Source organism: Malus domestica, chromosome 16 (assembly GCF_042453785.1).
Source record: "Malus domestica chromosome 16, GDT2T_hap1".
NCBI classification, from domain to species: Eukaryota; Viridiplantae; Streptophyta; class Magnoliopsida; order Rosales; family Rosaceae; genus Malus; species Malus domestica.
Window position 1 is genome coordinate 14,549,943 of NC_091676.1, and position 26,213 is coordinate 14,576,155.

At 36.8% G+C, this 26,213-nt stretch overlaps 5 protein-coding genes across 6 annotated transcripts; 2 read left to right on the top strand and 3 right to left on the bottom strand.

The window, feature by feature from the left end:
- The first annotated feature begins 896 nt into the window (after positions 1–896).
- Positions 897–4,309, top strand: LOC103416798 (protein FAR1-RELATED SEQUENCE 7-like). Its single transcript, XM_008355020.4, has 2 exons — positions 897–1,233; positions 1,605–4,309. The coding sequence occupies exons 1-2, from the start codon at positions 914–916 to the stop codon at positions 3,931–3,933; spliced, it is 2,649 nt and encodes an 882-aa protein (XP_008353242.3). The 5' UTR covers positions 897–913; the 3' UTR covers positions 3,934–4,309.
- Positions 4,310–4,734: 425 nt separating this feature from the next.
- LOC103416799 (membrane protein PM19L-like) lies at positions 4,735–6,274 on the bottom strand. The gene is made up of 4 exons (XM_008355021.4): positions 6,037–6,274; positions 5,655–5,874; positions 5,407–5,452; positions 4,735–5,028 (listed from the first exon to the last, which is right to left on the bottom strand). Exons 1-4 carry the CDS (start codon positions 6,161–6,163, stop codon positions 4,909–4,911), a joined length of 513 nt encoding a protein of 170 aa, XP_008353243.3. The 5' UTR covers positions 6,164–6,274; the 3' UTR covers positions 4,735–4,908.
- A 548-nt stretch (positions 6,275–6,822) lies between these two features.
- On the bottom strand, positions 6,823–11,224 carry LOC103425668 (glutamine synthetase leaf isozyme, chloroplastic). Its single transcript, XM_008363756.4, has 14 exons — positions 10,891–11,224; positions 9,517–9,786; positions 9,356–9,395; positions 9,161–9,264; positions 9,028–9,076; positions 8,830–8,936; positions 8,511–8,598; positions 8,254–8,382; positions 8,078–8,152; positions 7,905–7,958; positions 7,786–7,823; positions 7,517–7,676; positions 7,351–7,411; positions 6,823–7,168 (listed from the first exon to the last, which is right to left on the bottom strand). Exons 2-14 carry the CDS (start codon positions 9,768–9,770, stop codon positions 7,029–7,031), a joined length of 1,299 nt encoding a protein of 432 aa, XP_008361978.4. The 5' UTR covers positions 9,771–9,786; positions 10,891–11,224; the 3' UTR covers positions 6,823–7,028.
- A 5,171-nt stretch (positions 11,225–16,395) lies between these two features.
- LOC103403829 (uncharacterized) lies at positions 16,396–22,657 on the top strand. 2 transcript variants are annotated; one of them, XM_008342676.4, is made up of 15 exons: positions 16,396–16,692; positions 16,779–16,853; positions 17,380–17,461; positions 17,723–17,826; positions 18,395–18,521; positions 18,911–19,005; positions 19,597–19,720; positions 19,962–20,042; positions 20,199–20,297; positions 20,602–20,760; positions 20,863–20,923; positions 21,032–21,105; positions 21,337–21,381; positions 21,661–21,831; positions 21,927–22,657. In XM_008342676.4, exons 2-15 carry the CDS (start codon positions 16,816–16,818, stop codon positions 22,434–22,436), a joined length of 1,770 nt encoding a protein of 589 aa, XP_008340898.3. In that variant the 5' UTR covers positions 16,396–16,692; positions 16,779–16,815; the 3' UTR covers positions 22,437–22,657. The 2 variants fall into 2 exon arrangements, with proteins under 2 accessions (XP_008340898.3, XP_070671161.1); XM_070815060.1 differs by having other exon boundaries at positions 16,491–16,692; positions 20,863–20,917; positions 21,026–21,105.
- Positions 22,658–22,856: 199 nt separating this feature from the next.
- LOC103403827 (uncharacterized) lies at positions 22,857–25,960 on the bottom strand. Its single transcript, XM_008342675.4, has 2 exons — positions 23,687–25,960; positions 22,857–23,489 (listed from the first exon to the last, which is right to left on the bottom strand). Exons 1-2 carry the CDS (start codon positions 25,781–25,783, stop codon positions 23,049–23,051), a joined length of 2,538 nt encoding a protein of 845 aa, XP_008340897.3. The 5' UTR covers positions 25,784–25,960; the 3' UTR covers positions 22,857–23,048.
- Positions 25,961–26,213: the final 253 nt, after the last annotated feature.

A 26,213-nucleotide genomic window follows, 5' to 3' on the forward strand; every position in this document is an offset into this window, starting at 1 on the left:
TTGCTTCTAGGCAAACCTATTGACTGTCTCTGCACCCCTACCTCCTTTATAACTGACTGGTCATTTAGGGGCCTTAGTTGGTGATCCGAGCTGTTTCTTTATTGACAATAAAGCTTATCCCTCGTTGTCTCACTGGCCAATCTTGACACCTATCATTTTGAGGTCATATATAGTATTTAGAGTTTGCCTCAATTTGGTACGCTCTCGCATCCCACACTAAAATAGTGCTTTACCACCTTAATTTTTTATTTTTGTTCAAATTTGGTGGGAGTGTTAAAAATGATAATTTCTTAGAGTTCGGTTGACAAAAAGTGTTCTATTAACGAGTAGTATAGATAGAATGAGTTGTCTTCTTCTCACTTTTGGTAACGTATGTGATTCATTTATGTAATAAGAAAATGAAACTCATCATACACCACCACATCCTATATTAACACGAATAGTAAGTGAACCATTTATTTTAACATGAAACCTTAAGTGTAAGAGCGAATGTTTTTAATCACCTGAGCTATAAGCGAGTTGAGTAAAGTTTGTTTACTTTGTAAAAAATATTTTAGGTTTATCCGAGCAGGCATTTATCTTTGAGTTTTATGGAAACTAAAAGTAAATGAATCTTTAAACAGTAATGTTAGGGAAACTAAATTTTTTAAATCAAATGATATGTCACTAATAAGAAATAAGCGCGTTAATCGACACTTAATTAATAATCCAATCATCTACAACCACATTATTTAGTTTGTAAATTTGGTTTAAAAAAATTTAGTCTCTCTAATATTACTAATCCTTGAAAAGAAAAAGTAATAACTCTTTAAATAATAATAAATAAATAAATAAAAATAAAAATAAAAACAACTAATACAAAGAGATCTTGCAAATTCCCAAAACCAAAAAATAAAATAGAATAAAAAATTGGATGACGGTGATGTCTGGAAGCCCAAATGGGCTCCAAATGACAATCAAATTAGGTCAAACCCTGAAATTAGGAGCAAACGAACGCCAGAGCAGAGAGATCCAAAACCCAAATCACTTCCCATTCATCATTTCACAAATTCGTCAGATTTTCGAAAGGGCGCCCTCTGATTTTTTTCCTCAATCTATTTTCCCGCCAAAATACGCTCACGAAATCCTCAAATGGCGTTTTGAGCTTCGAAATCATCGCTCACCACTGGTAGTGTTATTAATTTCAGAAATGGGCATGGAATCCAGCTCCACCCACTTCACAAATATCAGAAGGTAAATTGAAACCTAAACCCTAAGTTTGATTTTTCCCCAATTTGATTTGTCTTACCCAATCAAGCTTAATTCTTGGTTGTGCATTTTGTATTTGTGAAATTGAGTATTTTTCTTTAATTTAATTGGATAATGCTGTGTTTGGTTGCTGAGAAATTGTTTTTATTGATTTGATAATTATGTTTTTTATATTATTATTTTGCCAATCACTATTCACATTCATGCGCTGCTGAGTTGCTGAACGTGTAAATAGATTAGTTTTTGCATAAAGTTTGCTTTTGAGGATCGGCTAATGTTGTTTCAGACTGTTAATCAAGTTGCTGTGGCTAATGTAGTTGTGATTTTTTATGTCGTTTTTATTTCTTGTGACGCAGCTTAGATACCGGTTCTAAGATTGAAGACAGTGGGAACAACTTAGTTATCGAGGCGTACCCTTTAGGAATGATGCCTCCGATGAATGCTGTCGATACAGAGGATGAGGGAGAGTCTGGAGTACTTGAACCGTATGTGGGGTTAGAGTTTGATTCAGCAGATGTTGCCCGTGATTTTTACACTCTCTATGCAGCACGGATGGGGTTCAAAGTTCGAACTGGTCAGTTGTATCGCTCGAGAACTGATGGGTCAGTCTCTTCTCGAAGATTTGTGTGCTCTAAGGAGGGGTTTCAGATTAGTTCACGGACAGGATGCCCGGCATTAATAAGGGTGCAGAGACGTGATTCTGGGAAATGGGTTGTAGACCTTTTCCTGAAGGATCACAATCATGGTCTTGGATCAACTACAGAGGAAAATCGTTCCCCGATTTTTCAGAAGAAGAGTTCAATGCCAACAAATTCGGTTGTTGAAGTGTCTCATAGGCCAAAAGTCAAATTGATTAAGGCAATTGAGGATAAACCACCGTGCCCATCTGGAGTTATAACTGCCAAGCGCTTAAAACGGGGTGGAGATGAAATGCAGTCAGAAGTTGATCTATCTGCAGGTCTGGAGTTCAATTCAGCCAATGAAGCATATCAATTTTATCATGCATATGCTGAGAATACAGGATTTAGAATCAGGATTGGTCAATTGTTTCGTTCAAAGCTTGATGGGTCAATTACATCTCGGAGATTTGTGTGTTCAAAGGAAGGGTTTCAGCATCCATCACGAGTTGGTTGTGGGGCATATATGAGGATTAAGAGACAAGATTCTGGAAGATGGGTAGTGGACCGTTTTGATAAAAATCATAACCATGAGTTTGAGTCTCACCTGGAAGTTCAAAAGAAAAATCTATTCTCTTCAAAAAAGTTCATAGAAGAGGAGATCGGAGGGCTGGAGATTGAAGATATTGTTGACATAAACAATGGTAACCTTGTCAAAAGACATAGAGAAAATCACATTGGAAGTGATTGGTACAGTGTGCTGTTTGACTTTTTCCAAACCAAACAGGCCGAAGATACAGGATTCTTTTATGCAGTAGAAGTTGATAATGGTAATTGCATGAGTATTTTCTGGGCTGATGGGAGGTCTAGGTTTTCATGCAGCCAGTTTGGGGATGCCATTATTTTCGACACCTCATATCGGAAAAGTATTTATCTGGTGCCATTTGCCGCTTTCATTGGAATCAACCACCACAAGCAACCGGTGCTTCTTGGCTGTGCCCTAGTTGCTGATGAGTCTGAGAAATCTTTTACTTGGTTGTTTCAAACATGGCTTAGGGCAATGTCAGGGTGTCGTCCTCTGTCAATAATAGCTGACCAAGATGATGTGATCCAGCAAGCCATCATGCAAGTTTTTCCAGGAACCCATCATCGTTTCTCGTTATGGCAGATCAAGGCAAAAGAAAGTGAGCATCTAAGCGTAATGAATGGTTCTTTTAAATATGAATATGAAAAATGCATTTATCAGTGTCAAACAGCTGATGAATTTGAAACCGCATGGAATGCACTCCTCAGCAGGTATGGGTTGAAAGATAACGCTTGGCTGAAAGCAATGTACGAAAAGCGCAGGAGTTGGGTTCCATTATACTTACGAGCTACATTCTTTGCTGGCATCCCCTTCAATGAAAGTATAGAATCATTCTTTGGTGCACATTTCAATGCCCAAACACCACTTAAGGAGTTTGTTTCACAATATGAAAGAGGCCTTGAGGGACGGCGTGAAGAAGAAATAAAAGAGGATTTTAACTCTTTTAACTTGAAAGCCTACTTGCAGACGAAAGAACCATTAGAAGAACAATGTAGAAGACTTTATACACTGAACACATTCAGGGTATTTCAGAAAGAACTTCTACAATCCTATAGTTATCTAGGATTTAAGATTTATGATGAAGGGGCAATCATCAGGTATTTGGTCCGCAAGGGCGGGAATGACGATGAGAAATCTATAGTCACTGTTGGTGCGGCCATTCCCGAAGTGGGCTGTAGCTGTCGAATGTTTGAATTTGAAGGTATACTATGTAGGCATGTGTTGAGAGTTTTCCAAATCTTGGACATAAAAGAAGTTCCCCCTTGCTATATCTTGCGCCGTTGGACTAGAAACGCTGAATATGGTATTCCTTGTGAATCTGAATTGGGTGGAAACCCTCAAGAGCTGAAGGCCTTGATGGTGTGGAGTTTGAGAGAAGCAGCCTGTAAATACATAGAGGCTGGGGCAACATCTCTTGAAAAGCACAAGCTCGCCTACGAAATAATGAGAGAGGGCGGACGAAGACTTTGTTGGCAGAGGTAAGTGTGTGGGGAACAAGATTCAGTCATCTCTGATAGTTTGTATGGATAGATTTTGAAGTTTTCGAGCTGCATAAGTAGCTAGTCCTTTTTTTGACAATCGGTCTAGGTTATGTAACAGAAGGACCATTGATTTGCCTTGGATAATTTTCTGTTGATATGTATCAGTCATGTAAATATTTGGTTGTCATTATTTTCCAGTTACTTGTGCAGGTGAGAAATGGGGTCTAATTTCTAAGCAATAGTTGGGAAATGGCACTAGTTTGCCGTCAAAGTTTGGTGTTTGTATTGATTGTTTTATGATTGGTCATCTCTTTTCTCTCTCTTGTATAGACATTATATTCATGAGTTCAATCTATTGAATTAAAAATAAGAATCAATCTCGTAGCACTCATATTTTCCGGCCCACTTCAGAAGTTTGATTCTTATATTATTGGTATCACACTCAATGTGTCAACATAACACTAGATTTTACTGATATTTCAGCAATCAATCTCCCAAGTTTTGAGAATGAAATCCGAACTTCGACAAACATCCGACGTCGCAACATCATAAAGATATATGGATTTTGATCGAGGACAAGTTACATTTTCTTGGTTTATGAATACTTAGAACGAGGCAGCCTGTATGGAGTCGAAAAAGCATCGCAACATCATGCGATAATACAATGGATAGCCAAAAGAAGCAATCCAAAAACCAACGTAAATATCGAAAATAAAAATTGCATCGTACAAAAAATACGCAAATGAAGACAAAAAATAAAGAAATTAATAAACAAAAATTAAACACGACAAACGAAGAAAAGTAGTGTAGAAATCAATACATACAGTGATACTATGAACAAACATTCATATCGAAAATGCGTAATTCATTCATACATATGCTTCTTATTCTGCGTGCAAATTAAAATTTATCTCTTATGATTTAGATAAATTTAATGTAAAATCTCGCTTGTAGTAAATTTGTTTATACAAGTACTTTAAACTCTTTCGTTGCGTCCTCTTTCTTGAGCAATAGCATCTTCAACCCCAGCATGAATGACACACGTGGAAAACATTTGTGTTGCACTCACAATTATTGTTATGACCTCCAAAGTACGCTGTTAATCCAATCCGTAACACCATGATTAGTCATGTAATTAAGATTCATGTCTTTATGCAATAAAACATTAAGAACTACTACTCTTTGCTCTTTCCCTATATGACCCCCCCTGAAAATTCTTACGTGTGACGAATGTATTATGTATACAACTTTCTTTTCACGATTATTAATCATGTGACGACTGGTGGGTGAGGGTTGTGTGCGAAAGGAACTTACCATGTTGTATCTATACCTGTTATTACACGAGAGTCACATAGTGAAAGAGTTCATTCATGTGACTCTTTATACAAATCGGTGATAGGGAAGTTTTTCTCGCCAAATACAACAATGACCCTCCCATTGGTTTTATGTTTCAAAAATAAAAGCAGCAACTTACCATGTTGGCATCTGTCCAACCAAGTCCAATCTCTTTACAAGCCAATCTGAAACAGCAAAGGTGGAGACGAAATTCGCAATTAAGCATTTGATAATATTACACTTTAGAAGAATGACAAGTAGATGGAAAAACGGTTTTTTCCCCTCGAATTGAGCTCTTAAAGTGCTTTTATATAAAATTTATCGTTGTCAGGGTGCTTTTTCTAAATTACGAAGGAAAAAAAACACAAGGCCAGCAGAAATGTTCACCCCATGGCAAGAAGGGTGAGTGACCAAGTAGCAAGAGAAGAGGCAGCAGCTGTGTGCAAGCTGGGACTGTCCCATTGAAAAACGTTGTGGAGTCCGGTGAGTGAGGTCCCAAATCCAACAACTCCAGCAATGAGGGAGAAGATCACAAAAAACCCAGTTGCCAAATTCCCAAATGGAAAATATATTGGAAATATCCGAGCTGGAATTGACAGAACAGATGCTGCATATGCAAGCACATTAATTGTTGTTAATTACCACAGCTAAGTTGTAATTGACGAGAAATTGTTTGGTGTGACCGCCACAATTCAATCACATGACACTGTGATGATGGTCACACCAGAAGATTTCTCGTAATTGAAGGACTATGCAAATCGATAATTACCAGTTTCGCGAGATCTTTGGATTCCATGGTTGGCAGCCCAAGAAGCAATGACAATGACAATGAAATAGAGAATAAGATTAACAACTAGGAGAATTGATGCTGCAGATTTTGACCCTCCGGAAGCCATGGCCTTTGAATTTGTTTGGGGAGATGGAAAGAGAAGGACTAAATACTGTCACGCTTATTGAGCTTAGCTTACAGAACTATATATTCTGGATATTAAATTGTTGTCTTTAATTCAAAGAAATGGCTCGCATTCTTTCCCTTCATGGGGATTGCCCCAGGGAAGGGGCAAAGAATTTCTTGGCTTTTTTTATTTTATTTTTTGGTGGAATAAAGTTTCCCTGCTAAGCACACAAAATTAAAGAACAAAGTTTTTCTTTTCTCTGTTTAATGATTATTTTTTGGCAAAAGAAATGAGCGTTATTGTATACAGTAGGGCTTGAGCGTTAACCAGTTAATAAGTTCGTACGTCGCTAACCACGCGTCTGGACCCTTTACAAAATGTATCCCATGATCTGAAATCGTTCATTGAAAGCTCACTTGTACCAGAATCTAATGAAGAACCAGCTGTCTATGTGTGACTATAAAAGTAGATGAACATAGTGTTTTCAGATTTTGGTGAATTTTGTAGGGAACGGAAGATTTGAAGCTAACGGAAAACTTGAACGAGAAGGAACACTTCGACTCAGTTCCAAGCTTCATTTCTTATGCAAAAACCAGAGTTCATATGATAAGAAAATGATCCAATGAACTGTCAAATGATTCAATTAAGGCTCTCCGATCTACACGATTAATTTCTTTGATACGAGAAAATATTCTACAAAGTTGAGCATGAGATGAATCATGAACAAACACTGACAATGGGACCTTTATTTACAAAGGATCTTCTCAAAAGGATTTAAAAGGTGAGGGAAAATGCTTCCCACATTTGGCTGTTTTGTCCCAATTGACAGCATTTGAAGCCCCAGTGGATTATCTTTGAATTGGTTTCAGACATTCAATGAAAGCTTTTGAGCTGCAAGAGCTTCAGCCTCAAGGGTTGGCTCCCACAACAATGTAGTTTCTGCCAGTAGTGAGGTCACAATGTAAGGGTCCATGTTTGAAGCTGGACGACGATCCTCCAGATAACCTAATACAAGAGCAAGCAACATCGAAAGGTTCAGTGGTGCAGGTCGTTTATAAAAGTGACATATCACAAAGTAAACGCCGGGAGTATACTGGTGAAGCATACAAAAAAAAAAGACAAACACTGAAACATATTTAACATTTAACCACAGCTTAAGATAGTAATACTGAAACTGGTAGTAGTACCTTTTCCTTGCTTCTCAGTTTCACGACCAACACGGATTGAGCAACCACGATTAGCCACTCCCTACAAATCCAAGTGAAGCGTTATTTAGTAATAAATATATGACGGGAACTTCCGTTGCCCCATTGATTAAAGTTCAATACCAACAGCTAACAATTTGAGGCATACCCAAGAAAATGTGTTAATGCTGGCTGTTTCATGCTTTCCTGTCAACCTTCTCTCATTTCCTTCTCCGTAGGCACTAATGTGCTCACCATGGCGAAGTGACAGATTCAAAATTGCCTTCTTAATAACTTCAAAGCCTCCGTCTTCTCTCATGCTCTTTGTACTGTGAAAGCAATGATTATTCGATATATTATTTTTCCTAACAGTTATAGCATACTATCCATTTGTACAACTATATTGTCCATTTCATCAATGTTATATCGTCCAAGTACCTGTAATTGGTGTGGCATCCTGCACCGTTCCAGTCACCCTATCAATGCAAAATAGGAGACAAGTTCTTTCATCTGCACATATTTACTGAAAATATCGACATATGGTAAAAACTATTTACCTCTATAGGTTTTGGATCTAGTGTGAGAACAACACCAGCTTGTTCTGTGATTCTCTGCCGGGGTAGGGAAAGATAATGTTTAGTAAATCATAGGACGCATCGACACACCAACACTAGTTCAATGATACCATTCATTTGCAAAACTGCCGCCAAGTTATGATCGGATGAGTTACCTCAAGAATGTATCTTGAAGCCCAGATATGATCTCCTGCTTCAATTCCCACACTCGGACCAACTTGATACTCCCACTACATGATAATACCGATAATTGTTACTGATGGATGAAGCAAGGTAACTACAGTACTTGAATTTCGAAACAGGACGAGATAGAGAAGGGGAAGAGGAGAACCTGGCCAGGCATAACCTCCCCATTGGTGCCACTGATGTTAATTCCGGCATATAGGCAAGCCTTGTAGTGAGCATCTGATATGTCACGTCCGAATGACTTGTCTGCACCAGCACCACAGTAGTAGGGACCCTGCGATAAATAGATGCATTATTACCCGATACTTATTGATGGCGAAAGATTTTATAACACAGCCTTTAATTACTAGAAATGAAACTATTTTGGCTGAACTGATAGATACTTGCAAACAGAATTACAACCTGAGGACCAGGATAACCTCCAACTGGCCAACCCAAAGGCCATTTCACATCAGTTTGGAGTAATGTGTACTCTTGCTCAATCCCATACCTGAAAATAATGGTCAAGATTAGTAGATTCTCGAATCCAAATATGTAATCGTAGTGTAACACATACTTGACACATTTATTTACATAAACTTGACAACGCTGTTAATCACTATGCATCAATACAGAGAGATGAAAATTATAATTCCAGTCCTAATCATCTACCAGACACGCAGGCAGGCACACACACACACACAACTTAAAACTAAGACAAAATTATCAAAGGAGAAATTACCATGGGACTTCGTCTATAACCTTCTTGTTCTTGAAAATCTCAGCAGCCCTGGCGCGCTTGTTTGTTGGGATAGGCTCGCCTTGCGGTGTGTATGCATCGCAAATTACCTTTGCATAGCACATAGAATGATGTCAGTTAAGTTTTATATGATTAAATTCACTGGACAGCATGGTACAAACATTTATATATGATACCTACCAGAATATTGTTGCCACCACGGAAAGGGTCCTTAAATATCGCCTGAGGGCTGGAAAATAGAAGTTATATCAAGTTCCTGTTGTAACAATGAAGAGAAACAACCATGAACGTGGTTTTGTGCTGAAGATCTTACTATAAGATTACTTCACTGTCTTCACCAGGAGCTTGTCCAGTACTTGATCCATCATAATTCCACTTGGGAAGCTCAGAAGGATCTTCAACAGGCTTTGAAATTGTCTGAAAATTTTGTAAACAAGCATATGCATGAGACTAATCAAACTTCAAACTTTCAAGTTAAAATTTAAAAGTCCATGGACATTTATCATACCCTTGACTTGCTACGAACATCAATCCCTGACCCTCCAATCCTGTTTCAAAATGATAAAAGATCAAAACATTTTTCGGAAGCAACTTACCATGATATCAAAGAATGAACAATGTTAACATGCAGTACGAATATCAGATGCTAGTAGAGAAGATGAGGCATACCAAATGTACTCAGCAATAATCTTGTCAGTGAATGGAGTGAGGTCCAGGTTTAGTAAACCCTCTAGCCTGTTTATGGTATAACCTTCGGACTTGGTGGCGAGCACTCTAAATTTAGTAGAGCTCCGAGTTGGTCCTTTCTTGTTTTGTTTCAACACAAGAGAACCCCACATCTTTGCTGTCATAGGACTGGCAGTTGCTGAGCTCTTTGTAACCTTCATCTGCCATTGTGAAGTGGGTGCCAAAATCTGCGCCATTTCAGCCTACTCCTCACTGAAAAACAGTATAAACCATCATCAAGGACTTGTAAGTAAACGCATCAAGGCCTCTTAACATCAAAGATCTATCGAACTTGCGAAACTTACATCAAAATACAACACTGATGAAATTGCATTCCTTCCATTATATAACATGACAGACCAAGTGTTTTCTAGTTCTTATACAATTTAACTATGAAATTCATCGAATCAACCGCCTCGTCTCTCCTTCTGCTTTGTTTTTTTGTATGGATATTACTTGCTTGCGATACACTTTAGAGGGTAGATTAGTAATTTTTCATAATGAAATAGTGTATGGAGTTAACTTTGGATAGTGAATTAGATGTTTGATTCGCAAACTATATGAAATATTAAGGGCTTATAGGCGAGAAAATGACGGTGTTACACTCTAAAGTGTGATAAGTGACTTAAGTTGACGAAAAAGTAGATAAAATGGCTTTGAATATAACAATAGAGATGAGATTAACAATTTTTAATGAATTTAAAGACTTATTTTATCCAAAAAATAATTTAGAGACCTAAAGAAAAATCAAACAAGTCAGCTTTAGTATTTGTAGGACAAGTGGAAAAGAATTGAAGAGGAATTGGGCACATTTGACATTGTAAAACACGTACCAAATGACTAAAAAGACCCCAACTCTTTCCCTTTTTCGTTTCTTGTATTAAAATTAGAACGGTGCTATTCACACTTTTTTTTTTTTACCTTCACACACTCGTTAACTTTTATGCATTGATTTTTTTCAAATCAATCGATTCGACGACCAAAAATCGAGAAAGGTATGTGAGAAATAAAAATAAGTATGTGAGTAACATCATCATAAAACTTATGAGCGATAGAATTAAACAATTTCAGCAAAGAAAAGAAAATACAAAACAAAACCCCACGTAAAAATAAAAAAGACAATAATAATTCTCACAAAATAAAAAGAAGAAACACAGAAAGAAAATATACTTAAAATCTACCGTTTGTCTTACTTTTTGCAGCAGAGTAACAGACTCATGCAAGAAACGGTCAAATGTATGAGACAGTGTTAATTTTGAATGAATGCTTGACTAACCCATTACCCATTCATAAAAAAGTTCATTGCTTTATATTTACCTGAAGACAGAAGAGCGCTGCAACTTGGCTGGAACTGCTCAGAGCTTATGAGTGAGATGAAGGGAGAGGGATAGGGAGAGGGAGAGAAGTAGGAGAGAGAGAGGAGATGTGTTTTTTGGTGGGGGGAGTTTATGTATAACATAGTGGGTGATGGGTAAAAGATTTGTTGGCCTTTCCTCAGCAGATAGGGGTGTGTGTGGATGTGTGGATGTGTGGAGGAAAATAGTTTTTGGTGCTTTTAGAGGCTCCAAGAGAAACGTTTTGGATTAGTAAATTCAAGATAAGGTTCTTCAAATTTTCTTACACTTTCTTTCTCTCCCCACCAACTTAGTACAATGAATGAGAATTATGTAATATTTTTTATAGGCATGTAAAGTAATAAACTATGGTTTGAATGCTTGGTCAAGGTTATATATATTACATATTTACTTCTCTAGAACAAGAAAGTCATGAGAACTGAATCCCATTGTTTTTAAATTCGTGCTTAAATCATAAATTCATTGCATGAACTAATAATTGAGTTGTATAATACTGGATAAATGGAACTGATTTTAGCACACTTTTTTTCTTTCACATATATACTTTACGCTTATTTCTAATTGTTAGATTAAATAAAGTAAAGAAAATTAATAGATAAAAACAAATAGAATGTGCTAATGGAAGAATAGTAAAGTGCAAGCCCTCTTTTTCTTAATTTCTAATTATCCAACAAATGCTTAGTAATGGTTGTTTGAGAAAGGGACATTACATCGCTGCCACCACCATCATAACCATAACTATTGTTGCCACCGTTCTTACCACCATTGTTACCTCTACACTGTAATTATCACAACCCACTATTAACACCACCACCAATACCCCACCATTATGTAAATTACACTTTTGGGACCACAAGGTAAATGGTCATGGTGTGTCTTTATATAAAGATTTGAGATGCACATTTCAAATGCCATTCCTTCGAATGACCTCACATCTCTACTAAATGGTGGCTGAGTTTTTTCACATGCTTTCCAGCTAAGCTTTTGTGTGGAGAGTCTCTGTATTTGTCTTGCTAGCATCTGCACTTCTGTATCTCCAGCAAAGCTCTTAGCTTTTAAGAGTACAAAACAGTTAAGAAAATTTGGACTCGCATATAATAATAGAGCACATTTGCTTACCCGTTTTGGTTTAGGAGATAGGTTACTTTATTATATAAGTTGAAAGGCAAGAGACTTATGTCCAAGGCATAACTGTGACGGTGTGTTAATGTATTTAACTTTGTCACATGATTGTGCCTCACTGATTTGAAATACCGTTACAGTGACATTCTAAGTATAAATAAGTAGCGGTTGAAAGTGACTTACTAGTGGGATCCAATGTGAGATTGATGTAACGAATATTTCTTATTAATGAACTTCTCTCTCATTTTTCACCTATCTTAGCTTCATTTTTTTTTCTCAATACTTCATTCTTCTATGTTCTATATAAGAACTTTCTCAATGACGAGAAGTAATGGATATATTTAAATTCTTTAATACAGGATAGTTACACGATATAAAGGCTCATTTGGAAGTACATATAAAATAGCTCTTTTAAAAAAATATTTTTGGATTCCAAAAGTACTTGAAGTGATTCACTTGCATATTTACCAAAAATTGGTTCCAAAAAAGAAATTCACTAAAAACACTTTCACTCATTTAATAAAAAAAAAAAAAAACTTTCAAACGAGCCATAAATGATTAGTTTACCGGGATAAGTAGTTAGTTTACTGGTTACTCACATCTGTCAACTACATATTTTGCATATCAAAAAACGTAATGAATATTTAGAAATTGGGCTTTCTTCTTTTTTAGGTTGCAGGCCCAACCTTCACAATGAAGTGGGATGATTTTAACTATTATTATTTTTAATTATACTTTATTTAAGAAAAAACAAAAACAATATGGATTAAAGTTTTCCACCCATAATACATGGTTTGTTAAAGCTAAAATTAAAGGATATAAAATTGGACCGTTATCTTTCTTGGTTTTCGGCCTACTTTTGGACCTTGGTGGCCGATATATTACTCGGCAAGTGACTTCCCTCTAAAATATTTTAATGGATGAGAATCCTCTCCGGATTTTTTTTATAGAGATTATAGAGTCCTTACATTTTAGCCGTTTATTATATATTGTACGGTTAGTTTTCATTAGTTACTATTTGTGTTTAATTTTAAATAATAAAATTTAAATAATTTCTAACCTCACGATGTATGATAAATGACTAAGATATGAGGATCTACAGGATCTTCACAATTTGAATCCGGGTGGGATCCAAATCCTATTTTAATAACCAAATTATTCACCTGCAAAATCCAAATTAAGGGTTGACAAACCCAAAGTTCTCGAATCCAACAAACTAAGTCTTGGGTTCGATTTTTTGTGTTAGTAAATCATGCAATGGTCGTCTGAAAAATTTCTGTGAGTTTTACCGACATCCGAAAGGATGAACTGTCGTGGCTTCCCTACCAGCTGATCTTCCTTTTAATGAAAAACAAACTAGGTAAGATGGTGGGCTAGAAAAAAACAAGAATTATGTTTATGTGCATTAGATCACTTCCATGAGACATGATTAAAAATGTCCAATTGTTATTCTTCCTTTATAATAATAAATTGTGTTTTCTATTTTTGTCTTAAAAATTAATAGGTCTAGCTCACTTAGTGAGTGTCTCATTCTTTCTATGCACTAGTTATTTGTGTGTGCGAATTTTTTTATGGGAGAAACCGATTCAATGCACAAATTCTTCTTGTTGTCGAGCACGGACGTGGGAATATTTGTCTCTAGAGACCATCATGCGCTCTATAGGCTTTTTTTTTTTTTTTTTTTTTTTTTGTGAATTTGGAAAAAAAAAATGTGCTAGAGTCAGTCTTTTATGTACAAGTCTACTTTTAGTATTTTTATTTGACTTTTCAGACAATTTCTCTTAGCATTCTCTTTTAATTTTTTAGACGAGTGCTTCTAGCATTTTATTTTGTGACTAACGGTTTGTTTGGAAGTATTTTTAAAGTGGATAAAAGTGTTTTTTTGTGAAATGTTTTTAGAAGCAATTTTTAGTAAAAATACAAGTGAATCCTAGAAAAAACATTTGAAGTGTTTTCCAAAAGAAGCACATAACTAGTGCTTTTCAGGAAACATTTTAAGTGTTTTTAGAATCCAAAAATATTTTTTCTAAAGCGCTTTCAGTTATTTTAAAAACAGTTTCAAACCAGCCTTAAAATTGTTAGCATAGAATTAGAATGTCTTTGGATTGGAGTGATTGGTTTGCCTATTATTTGAAGGCAAATGAGTGACCCTTATTGTGTTGGTGACACAAGTATAAAGCTAGTGGAAACCATTGGGTAAGGTGGGTGCTACTTTCACATCATGAATTTCCCAACATTGCTATATGGTCATTATCATTACCTATTTTACTTTATCTATTCAACCTTGATGCAAAAGTGAGAGGCTGCCCTTGAATCCCACTAACTTGGATTTTATTGCCAATTTCTTAGTTTCCCTTTACATTTGTATTTGTTTTCCTTCCATTTGAAAATAAATTAGACCATGTTCAATGCCATATATACCCTCAAAAAAACATTTTAACAATATGATGCAAGTGATTGATTTTGTGCAAAAGTAGATATGGATTCAAATTCCAAAGTTGCAGTAAGTTTTCATGAAAAAAATTATAGTACTTTTATTAACGATATATTGTTCATTAGAACTCCCACACGCGCATATTTTCTTACTCTAAATGTGTCTTGCATGACCTTTTTTCTTCACAAAATAATACAATGAACTAACATAATTAGTTGCATATTAAAGAAAAAACAAAAAATACTAAGATCCGTAAGTCCTCAAAGAACCTTGTGGGGTAGCCTTCCCTTCCTCTAAACATTTTGTAACTGATAAATAAAAACCAACAAGTTAATAAGTCGTTTCAATACAAATTATTTTGGGAGTTGTTGTTCACTTCAAAATAGTCATAGTGCTCTCATTCTTTATTTATTTATTTATATTTTTCAAAAGAAGTTATTACTGGAATATGTTTTTTTTAACAAACAATATTATATACACCAAAGAGATGGAAGAGTGAGCTTAGTCTCACAATGGGCTAGCAATATTGTGATTTAAATTCGCCTTTGGTGAGAATCAAATTTAAGACCTCTCACTTACAAATGAAGAGAAATACAACTACATCATAATACTAAGTGGCTCGGGACCATGATTTTAAAATTGAATAAAAATTAAAAGTATAAATATAAATTTATAAGTAGAAAACACTTTTCTATTTAGAGTGCCAATAACATTTATATTTTTCTAGGGGAAATCAAATACCGTATTGAGGAATGAGGATGGATTACAATGGAAATGGAGTTGATTTGAGTCATAGAAAATTAGGAGAGTTAGCCCCAGTTTGGGGTTGAGGTGATTTTAAAAAAAGCTCCTATGAAAAAAAGCTGGGAGTGTTTTTGGTGTTTGGTAAACTTAAAAGAAAAGGCTTATTTTGGAAGCTGCTGTGAGAATAAGCTGAAATCAAAGGAAAAAGCTGAAGCTGCAATTTATAGCTTTGGAAAACTGGCTTTTTTTCAAAGCACATATAACTACAGTGCTCCTTTAATGAAAAGATCCACTATCAAACTGCTTTTTTTTCCAAAAGCACTTTTACAAAAAAGTTTACCAAACACTCTACTGATTTATTTCACAGCCGTTTATTCTCACATCACAGCCACTTATTCTCACAGCAGCTTTTTTTCAAAGCACAGCAATACCAAACCAGCCCTTAAACTACGCATATGAGCCAATCATCGACTAGTCATGCAACCTAATAATCCTTTTATTATTAAAATTAAGGATAATTCTCTCTTTACTATCCTCAAGTATCGTGAAATTCGTACTTTACTATTCTTAAATTTTTTTCGTTTCAGTTTCATACCTAAATGATTTATCTGACACTTTAATATTTTCGTTAGACTTTCCGTAAAGTTCTTTGTTAAGTGATGACGCGACATAACTTTAGCTGATCATATTCCAAGAATTAGCACTAGACACGGTGGCTTGGATTTACAAGAGAATCTCTCATCCATGTAGCAAATATGATGGGTCAAAGTTATGTCACATCATCACTTATAGGAGAACTTGACAGAAAGCCTAATAGAAATCTTGAATTGTCAAAAAATCAAAGTTTGGGTACGAAACTGAAATGAAAAAACTAAGGGTAGAAAATGTACGGAATTTACGATACTTGAGAGTAGTAAAGTGAGAACTACCTTAAAATTAAACTCAATATGAAACTAGAATACAGTTTGTTTTCTGTTGGATAAAATATTGTTAATTGGCAAGTCTTGAATTGTCTTGATGGTTAGAGTTTTTCTTTTCAACCCACTGCATTTCTGGTTGAGATCCTCCATTTTTCTACATAAATTAAAGTAGTAATATCGTTTGTATTAAAAAAATATAATTAATTGTATTAATAAGTCTTCCACAAAGAGAGATGTGTTTGAATCATCTTATTGTGCCTTTATTTATATTTATAGTAATATGATAGACAAAATCCTTTTCTTTTAAGATTACAACATTTAATAGATAATCAACTCTTAATATAAACATAAAATACAATACTCAAATAAATAAAATAATAATAATTTTTTGTTCTTCTTGTTTGCAAGGAAACAAACACACAAATTTCTTGTTATATTTCCACCCCCAACAGCATAGGCCGCTCCTTTCTTCTTCTTCTTTCTTGTTTCTTATTGGTCTCTGCAATTCCGCATCACCCACCAAGTTCAATTTTTGTTTCTTCGGGTATTATTTTTGTGTAATTTAATTTGTTTATTTTTCAATATTTATTGAATTTTTTGCTGAAAGAAGTTAAATTTGTGGGAGAACAGCAAAGAGCTCTGAGAAGGAGATCCTTTTTTGGAATCTATGGAGCAGCTTGTCAACTTTATTATTCGGCCTCCCAGGTATACAATTACCCTTTAGCCCTCTATTTACTTCGTAGCTCTTAGATTTTGTGTTATTTTTTTTGGATTTTGGGATTGGATTCGTGATGGGTTTTTTTTTTTACTGCGTTTGGTTGCTGGGAAAGATGAATTTGGAGCTGAAAGTTTGAATCTTTAGTTGCTTTCTTAATTGGGTTCTCTAGGGAAATGGAACCCTTTTGTTTAATTAGCCCAATTCAACTGTTTGTTTACATAAAATTCGTAGTTTCCTACTATTTCCTCTTTTTTTAGTAGAAAGAAATAGATTATGGAGCATATGATTTGATTAGCATATTTTTTTGTGGTAAAGGTGGAGTTGAACCTCGTCTCTGTTTTCTCCATTTTTTGTACTGGTGTTAAATTTAGGATTTTGTGAAGTTTATTTGTTGAACGCGAAACTGTACTGAATTATTGAAATTTGAGTGATTTCTTTGCCTTTCAGAATTAGAAACCAAAATGATTTGTAATTATTAGAAGAGTACATGAGTTTACGCGTGTTTGGTTTCAGGGCTGAATACGACCCAAAAAATGATTTGTTGGATGAAGAGTTCATACTGAAAGGGAAATGGTACCAAAGAAAGGATGTGGAGGTAAGCTTTCCATATTTTGTATGTCCGTGAGAGGTAGATTAGTATTTTATTCAGTTTCTGAACTTACAAGCTTTCGTCTTGTTGGAGGGATTTACCTTCTGGATATGCAGCTTTTATGATTTTTTGTCTCAGAATTTCTTTTATCTTGCGCGTTATTTCTAATTCTGAATGGTGTTCATTTTCTGCCTGCTTATGACTTCAGAATTCCATGTGGTTGTCACCCTTATATATAAATTATAATGGTCTTTGAAAATCCTGCAGGTGAAAAATGGTCGGGGAGATGTCCTGAAGTGTAGTCATTACATGCCCATTGTTAGTCCAGAAGAAAAGCCTTTGCCTTGTGTAATATATTGTCATGGAAACAGGTCTGAAAATTTATGCTTGATTGGAGTTGCATGTTTGTGTCATGGGTGTTTCATACTGTGTGTACAATCTTTATGACATTTCAGAACTTGGAAGAAAGAGATTTTACTTTTAAATTTGAGTATTCAACTACATAATTGCCTTCCTTGTGATTTACATATATGGATTTCATTAGTAAGTAGCAATGAAACAATTTCTAAATGGCCTTAATCTTCACCAAAAAGATGAGGTTGCACGTATTTCAATGATGAAGTAAATGGGAATCATAATTTTGACAAATACTAAGGCCCTAGTTACCTGGTCTCACATTTTTTTTATTCTTTGTACTGCTAGTTGAATTTGTAGAAACAGTGTCAGAGTGCTGTATTTCCTTTTCCAACCTATAATTATTGCACATCAGTAAATGATCAACCAACATTTACACTTAAATGATATTTCATACTTCATAGCTATGTTATCACTTATGTATGTGAAAGTTATGTGCCTCTGATAATCTAAATGACATATTATGCCTTTTTGTTTGCCTTCATAGAATATAACGTGACTGACTGCCATATATTGTGTTGACAGTGGGTGCAGGGCTGATGCCAGTGAAGCAGCTATTATTTTGCTTCCATCAAATATTACAGTTTTCACTCTTGATTTCTCAGGATCCGGAATCTCCGGAGGAGATCACGTGACTTTAGGGTGGAATGAAGTAAGTACTCAATATGTATTTTAAACAGATTCATCATATAACAACTGGACTACAATTCTGCTGTGTTTGTTCCACGTTAGCTTTGGATTGTATGATGACTACTTTTGGCTTAAATAATTTGTATGTTGAAATGGAAGGTTTACTAATGAGGCAGCATAAGAGAGATCTTAATCATGTATATTTAATAATTGGTCCAATGAGTTTACAAAATTGAAGTTAATATATCCATTGAGGGTGATTCTTACATTTTTCTCCATTTGTCAAAACCATATTTATGATTGTGAATGCCTTGACTTCTTTATGACATTTACCCTGCTGCCCCTTGTATATGCATGTGGTTACCATTCTGCATCATGGGAATTGACATCTGACTTTGATTGTTTTTTCAGAAGGATGACCTGAAGACTGTGGTTGATTATTTGCGAGCAGATGGAAATGTATCTTTAATTGGCTTGTGGGGCCGTTCAATGGGTGCTGTTACCAGGTTTTGCTCATTCACTTGTTACTTAATTGTAAGCTTGCATATATGAATGTAGATTTTGGAGATCTTTCCATTTCTCGTATTATAGGTTGAAGAAATTTCTAAACACAAAAAAGTGTTTATCAAGGTTTCTTGAAGATTTTTATAGCCAGTAAAATTTCTTCTGGTTATTGAAGAATTAGGACCATTTCATGAGCTTATAACTTGATGGTGCAAAGCCTCACATGGCATGCGTGGTTTTAAATTATCTAATCAATCTGTACTCTTGCTTGTATGATATATAAGATTCCCCCAAGTGTCTGCATGCAGCCAGTGTCCTCCTCAACTGTGTTGTATAATGAAATATTGGTAGCATTAAACGTGTTAGTGGAGATCTTAATGATGACCATAATAACAACAGTTGAAGAGTCCATTAGGATAAGCAACAATAAGAATTGAAGAGATTGTGGCACGTAAGGTGGATATAAGATATATTAGCATATGAACAATATATGAAAGCAGATGTACGCTCTGCATCAATAATTGGATCTTTGTTGAGTAAGCTATTACTTGAGGGTTAGCTTATCTGCTATTAACCATATACATATTTGGCAGTCTTTTGTATGGAGCTGAGGATCCTTCAATAGCAGGAATGGTTCTTGACAGTCCATTCTCTGATTTGGTTGATTTGATGATGGAATTGGTGGACACCTACAAAATTCGTTTGCCGAAGTTCACTGTAAGTAGATCCTATATGTCTGATTTTCTGGGATATTGCAACTGTATTTTGGTGCATATTGGGGAATATATTGCTATTAGTTAGAACCTTTCTAATGGTCATTATCAGTTCTCGCCTATATTGGGCAATTAAGTTTTTTTTTTTTTTTTTTTTTTTTTTTATCAGTTTTAGCGGCGCACTAACTAATTGACTGCGAGGACCTATATACTCTGACCTTGACCTTTTCTTTTTGCTTATTTAGGTGAAGTTTGCAATCCAATACATGCGAAGAGCTATCCAGAAAAAAGCAAAATTTGACATAATGAAATTGAACACAATTAAGGTATTTTATCCATGAATGTTTATTTTGTTATCCTGATTCTATGACTAAACACATTAGAATAGAAAACATAAATTTACGTTCTCTGTCACAATCTTTCATACATTTGAAGTTCTCTTAATCAGTGGAGGTTTCTGGTTGACTCTATTTTTTTATTAGGTGGCAAGCTCTTGCTTTGTTCCAGTTTTGTTTGGGCATGCCATTGATGATGATTTCATACAACCCCATCATTCAGATCGTATATTTGAGGCTTATATGGTAAATATTCATAATGCGATTACCATAATTTTGGCATGATACGTACTGTGTCTCGTACATTGTTTACATGGAGTTGAAACAAATAAGAACTCTCAATTCTCTGTGACATCTAATGAGTTTAGTATTCATTACACATACCAGCTAGCTCTTAGTCTAGTGGTATTTCTCTTCCCAATTGCGGAAGAGCTCCCAAGTTCGATTCCCCTCCCCGATGATAAAAGCAAGATGTCTCCTGGGTCTACTATCATTTGATTTTCATTGTTCTGTCTTCCAAATATCCTTATGTAAATGAGAACTTTTGCAGGGAGACAAAAATATCATCAAATTTGAGGGAGATCACAATTCTCCACGACCTCAATTCTACTTTGATTCTATAAACATATTTTTCCACAATGTCTTGCAACCCCCGGAAGATGAGGTTGGGGGAACATTTTTTGACACTCTACACAGTACCTTTGGTAAGGTAAAAAAACTGTAATTCATCTGGCTGTAAGTTTCTATTGTATTAAAATTGCTAGATTTTATGTTCACAGCCCTTCTCAAATGTTGACTGCTTTACGTGCAGGGTACTTGGAGAAGTGTGCACACTGCTGATTATGATCATGGACGTTCAACTGCTTCTGCAGGTGATTAAAGTGCATTATTGTCTCTTTAACATCGCAAGTGCACAGGCTCCTTATTTGGCGACCTCTTTCTTACTCACTGTCCTGTTGATTACTTCTTCTTACCTGCAGAAGCAGCACCGAGCAGCGGCCAACAGGATGCCATTAGACAACTCCGGTCAAGAAGACCCATGAGTCGGATGGATGTTAGTAATTAGTTGTTTCTTATTTTTCTTGCACAAATAAAAAACTGCTGCATTAAATTTTTTTTTTTTTAAAGAGAGCAGATATTTACAACTGTTAGAGAGGGAGGAAGGGCAGAATTTTTTTATTTTTTTATTTTTTTATTTTTTTGTGAATGATGGTTTAGTGTTCTGCAGGTGTATTAACTATATTTTTTTCTTTCTCCTTTGTTATCTTCTATCATTTTTCCTCAGGTTCCTTCTGGTATTTCATCTACCGATGCTCAATCTGAATCCAAGGTATTTTGCCTTTTCTCTTCTTAAACTGCTTCCAAAATCCCAAATTTTCTTCCCCATAATTAACATTACGCACTAACATGACATATGCCTGATCACACAAAGGAAAAAAAAAACCTATGTGCCACTGTAGCTGATACTTGTGACAGATTGGTACATGATGTGGCTCAGAAATTTTATGGTGCATTGGTGCCTGAGTAGTTCAAAGGCATCTTGTCTGGTTTTATCTGTTAACTAGAAACGTAACAGAGTTAAATGTCTTGACTATCCATGGTGGTGCAGGATGGAAAAAGCGATAATGGCCCATCATCTTCTGATATGATTAGCTTTGAATTTTCAAATGGCAGTCCTTGTGGGCCCCATGTTCCGACCACGATGGATGATGATCAGTATGTAGAATACCAGCTTGATGACCTGGCAGGTTTTCCAAGTGATGTTGATGAGGAAGAACGGGTGAGTCATATAATTGACCTAGATGTGGTCTGGATACAGGACATTTTTTTAATGACCGATGAATCAATTAACGTTTAACTCGTCCAAATTACCAGATGTTCATGGAAGCAGTGATTTTGTCTCTAAAAGATTTAGAAATGAGAGGCCCTCAGGCAGAAGAGCAACCACCAGGAGATACCCCGGATTCCTTAAAGTCGTCACAAAAAGATGACCAGCGGGATGATGCATCTCCTGCAGAGAAGCGAGAGCTGTTGGAGACAGAATCTACTTCCACTTCAGTTGGGCACCTTGGATCCTTGAAAACAGAATCTACTTCCACTTCAGTAAGTAAATCCCACGACTCGAGACCTGAAGATCAGTCTCGTACAAGAGTTCCATCCACAGAACCTGCGTTACAAACGCCTCTATCCATAATGGAGAATGGGAGCGCCGGGCCATCTAGCCAAAGCGATACATCAGAAAGCATCCAAAGCACTTCAGATGGTGACTTATCAGCCAAGACAACAGCCACTGTAACGGTGGTAAAAAACCCTGCAAGCAATGTCATGGATGGTTTGATACGTCGATGGGATTTTAACTTCTTTAGAAACAACCACAGCCGATAGATGACTCTTTTCCTTCCTTTATTTTTTTCGTTTTCTCCGTAGACAATATGATTGTATTTGTTTGTAACTAAAGTGTCAGGGTTCATGATTTGTAAAATGCTCATCTGGAAAAGCTAAAAACCAAACCGAAAAAAGGAAGGAAAAGAGTAGAAAGATTGCTGTGTAAAATTGTATTGATTTTGAGTTGTAACATAAAAAAAAAATGGTTTCTTCTGGTTCCAGTTTCTTATTCAGTGTCCACAACACATATGAATATATTGTTTTGTTGTTCTTGGTGTTCTGATATGGGAAATTATTTTTCAATATATGTGCCATGTATAATTTTAAACGAGTGATAGCTGGGGAAGCGGAAGCGGAATCAGAATCGAACTCGAGACCTTGGGTGCAAGGTTGAATGTTCTTAATTAAGCGATAATCTCGTGACAGAAGGCAACAACTTCCTCAATTAAGTAGACATTTGAATGTTGATAGTATAATATAATCAAATCTACAGATTACAGTACAAGAGGCTTTATCCAAAAAATAAAAGAATTTAATTATGTGTTAAGCGAAGTGATTAACTTAAAGATTATTGGATTCCCACATATGTAATGAATTTGATTTAGTACTGCATTACGCTGCATCATTTGACCCTTCAGCTAGCAACTCCAATGCAGTCTCTACCAATGAATGGACCGTCGTGCTATGCCGGCTCATTCCTACGGTACCAGAGAAAGTGCTGAAGCTTTCGAGCTCTGCAGTTGTGTCCAGCACAAAATCCAGCTCCTTTTCCATCTCCAAAGTCCTGAAAATGTGAACATTTTCCGGTTTGTCTCTCATCATCCAGATTGCCAGTTCTATGGCAAACCTCCTTATTCTTGGAACTTTGATCGGTGGATGCCTGTACTTCTTCAGGATCTGAACTAGTTCATTAGCCACTTCTGCCTCAGTAATTTCGGCTTTCTTAAACATGAGGCTTGATTCTTCGGGAGACAAGAATGCTAGAACCGGCGCAGCTAGTCCCACCATTACTTCCTGCAGTTTGTGTTCTTCTGAAGTAATTGCTCGAAGCACCTGCAATCCAAGCCAAATGCATAAGAAATGAGTTTTTAGTGCAGACCTGTTGTCACAGTCTGACATGTTATATTGTCAGATTGTCGATTTGGCAATCTAATATATCAGATTGTTCGACAAGAAAACATTACTCGTACGTAACATTTGTTAGTACAGAATAAAATTACAGGTAGGTAATGTGCCAAGGAAGAACTTACTGTAGGTGCTGCATTTGTAATCCCCTTTAGCTGGTGGAAACAGTTCGAGCCATTGTAGGTGCACAAATTCCTCAGAATCCTAGCAGCATGCACGCTAACCAGTCGAACCTCTAGAGCTTCAACGAGGCTTTCGAGCACCCCCAATTTTAATATCCGCTGACAGTTATTCTTGCTCTCCAAAACCAGCATAGCCAGTGCTTCTCCGGCTTTGATCCTCACTTCTTTATTATTCTTCAGCATTCCCTTGTTGAAGAAAATTTTGAATAACTCCTTAAGAACTCCACCTGTTCCCCCTACTCTCTCGGTTGCCTCCTCTTCCAGCGCCAAACTTGTTAAGATTTCAATTCCCAATTGTTGCAGCATTGGCTGTTTCTCTCCATATCTCAGAATTTCTCTGATATTGCTGATAGTGAAAACTATCTCCGAAAGATTTCTCCTCAGATTCTTTCCTGTGTTGCCGGTCGTGTTTGCAAGCCTCTTCACCAACTGGAGGGATCGTTTCAGCGTCAGTATCTGATCGTTTGGCATAACAGTCACTTCTTTTAGGATCCTCTCATCGGCATGTGTAAAATCTATGATCTTTGGCAGGAGGCCTCTCGTGTTCCCAATCTTCCCACAGTTGTCGTGGACACGGGCAAGTTTCTTCAGAATAAGCAATCCCAAATGATTGAATGTCAAGAATCCGTAGTTTGCGTGGTCAGAAATGATCCTCTTCTCACTGATCTCATCAGCTGCACCACTTGAGCTCCTGCATGTTTGGAGCAGAGATGAGATTGATTCCATTGCGCCAGGAACTCCAGCTACTCGAATGGAGTTCTGCTTTTTGCCAGCCAGTTTCGACAAAATCTCTGCTGCGGACCGTCTGATTTCCTCCTCCTCTTGATCTGTCCAATTCAGTATCTCAACCAATCGTTCAATCACTGCAATATTAATACCAATCTTCTGCAATGTATCATCTGAATACCGCCGGTTCATTGAAAACTGTCGAAGAATTTTTGCTCCAATGAGCTGTTCGTCGGTGGAATTCGAACCCAATAAGTCCATTCCAAAAGTAACCATATCCATCTGCAGTCCATCAAAAATGCTTCCATTCACACACCTTGAATACGCGTCATAAAAAAATCTCCTAATCGTGACCAACCCCGAAGGCCCCAAATCACACTCTTTGTTCACCTCCTCCAACAATTTACAACAGCTTATCATAAACTCACTGTAAGCTTTCTCCATGAGAAACAACAGAGCTTCCGCCAATGCTAACGAATAAAAAATACTCAGAGCAAAATGCCTGTTGCTCTTGTTAGTGCTCCCCTTTTCAACCTCTCCATAGTTGTGGTTCGCGAGCTTCACGAGCGAAAGAGCCACACATGATGAGGCGGACAGGAGCTGGAGCCAGTAGAGCAGCTTACTTATATGCCTCGCGCGAAAAACCCATTGTGCGCAAGGCAGGAGAGGGACTTCCGAGCTTGTCCAAGTCCGGTCTATCTTCCCCTGAAGATCAGAGTTCCGCGAAAACGCCAAATTGTCATTAGTCCTCGCAATGTCTCTGCTGTGTTGGCTTTGTTTCCTGACAGCAAGGTTCTGCACAGGCCTGAAAACTGCTCTAATGGTGTGGATCACGGAGCTTGAGCTGATCTGCAGTGCGCGAAAGCTGTTGATTCCAGTCTCGGTTATGGACCATGTGGCCTGGTGCTGCCACTCAAGCTCGTGGCTCCTGCTGAAGATTCGTGTCCCTTCTATCAGCAAAATGATTGTGATGAACCAGAAGTCGGTCTGGTCTAATTCAATGGCGAAACCGCCTAGCAGAACCACCGTTGCCCAGATGAACCCGAGGGTTCCTAGGCCGGTTGCTACCTTTTCGAGCACTGCTAGGCGGAGCGCAAAAAGGGTCAGTTTTTTCTCTGGTGCTGGAACTGGTTGTGCAGTTGGAGAAGAAACGGAGGCTGCTGCGCTGCTGTCTCTCTTCTCAATGCTGCTCTGAGGCTCGAACATTGTGCTGAACGTGGCGCTGCTTGTTTCGTTGAGGCGTCGGTGAAGAAGCTCGTCAATTTGCAAATGAATGCTTCCTTCATCTTCTCCTGAGTTATTGCGCTCAGCCATGTTGCTCCTTCTCTCTAACTCTCTTTCGCTCTCTTTGTTATTTTATAAGTAAATAGAGGATTAGGCGATATTAGCTCCTCAGTATTAGTTTGAAGGCCGCAAAAACACCCGCAACCTTCAAATCCGAAGCTACTCTCTCTATCTGTGTGTTGATTTTCGGTCGAATGTGATTGTGTTGCAGAAAAGGATGAGGGGTTGGTTTTATAAACAAGGAGGGAGGAAGAGGAGCTTGGGGAGCACGTTTAATCTGTGGAAATGGACAGGAAAGAGTGAACGTCATATTTTGCTTTTGTATTTTCCCTCCTCGTTTTCCTCCTAAGTTTGTTATGTTTTGTTTGGAGAATCAATTTTTGCTCTTCTTAGATTCAATGTCTCTTCCGACGTAGCTAAATTTGTTAGAGTAATATCTTTCTCCTATTGTATTTAAGTT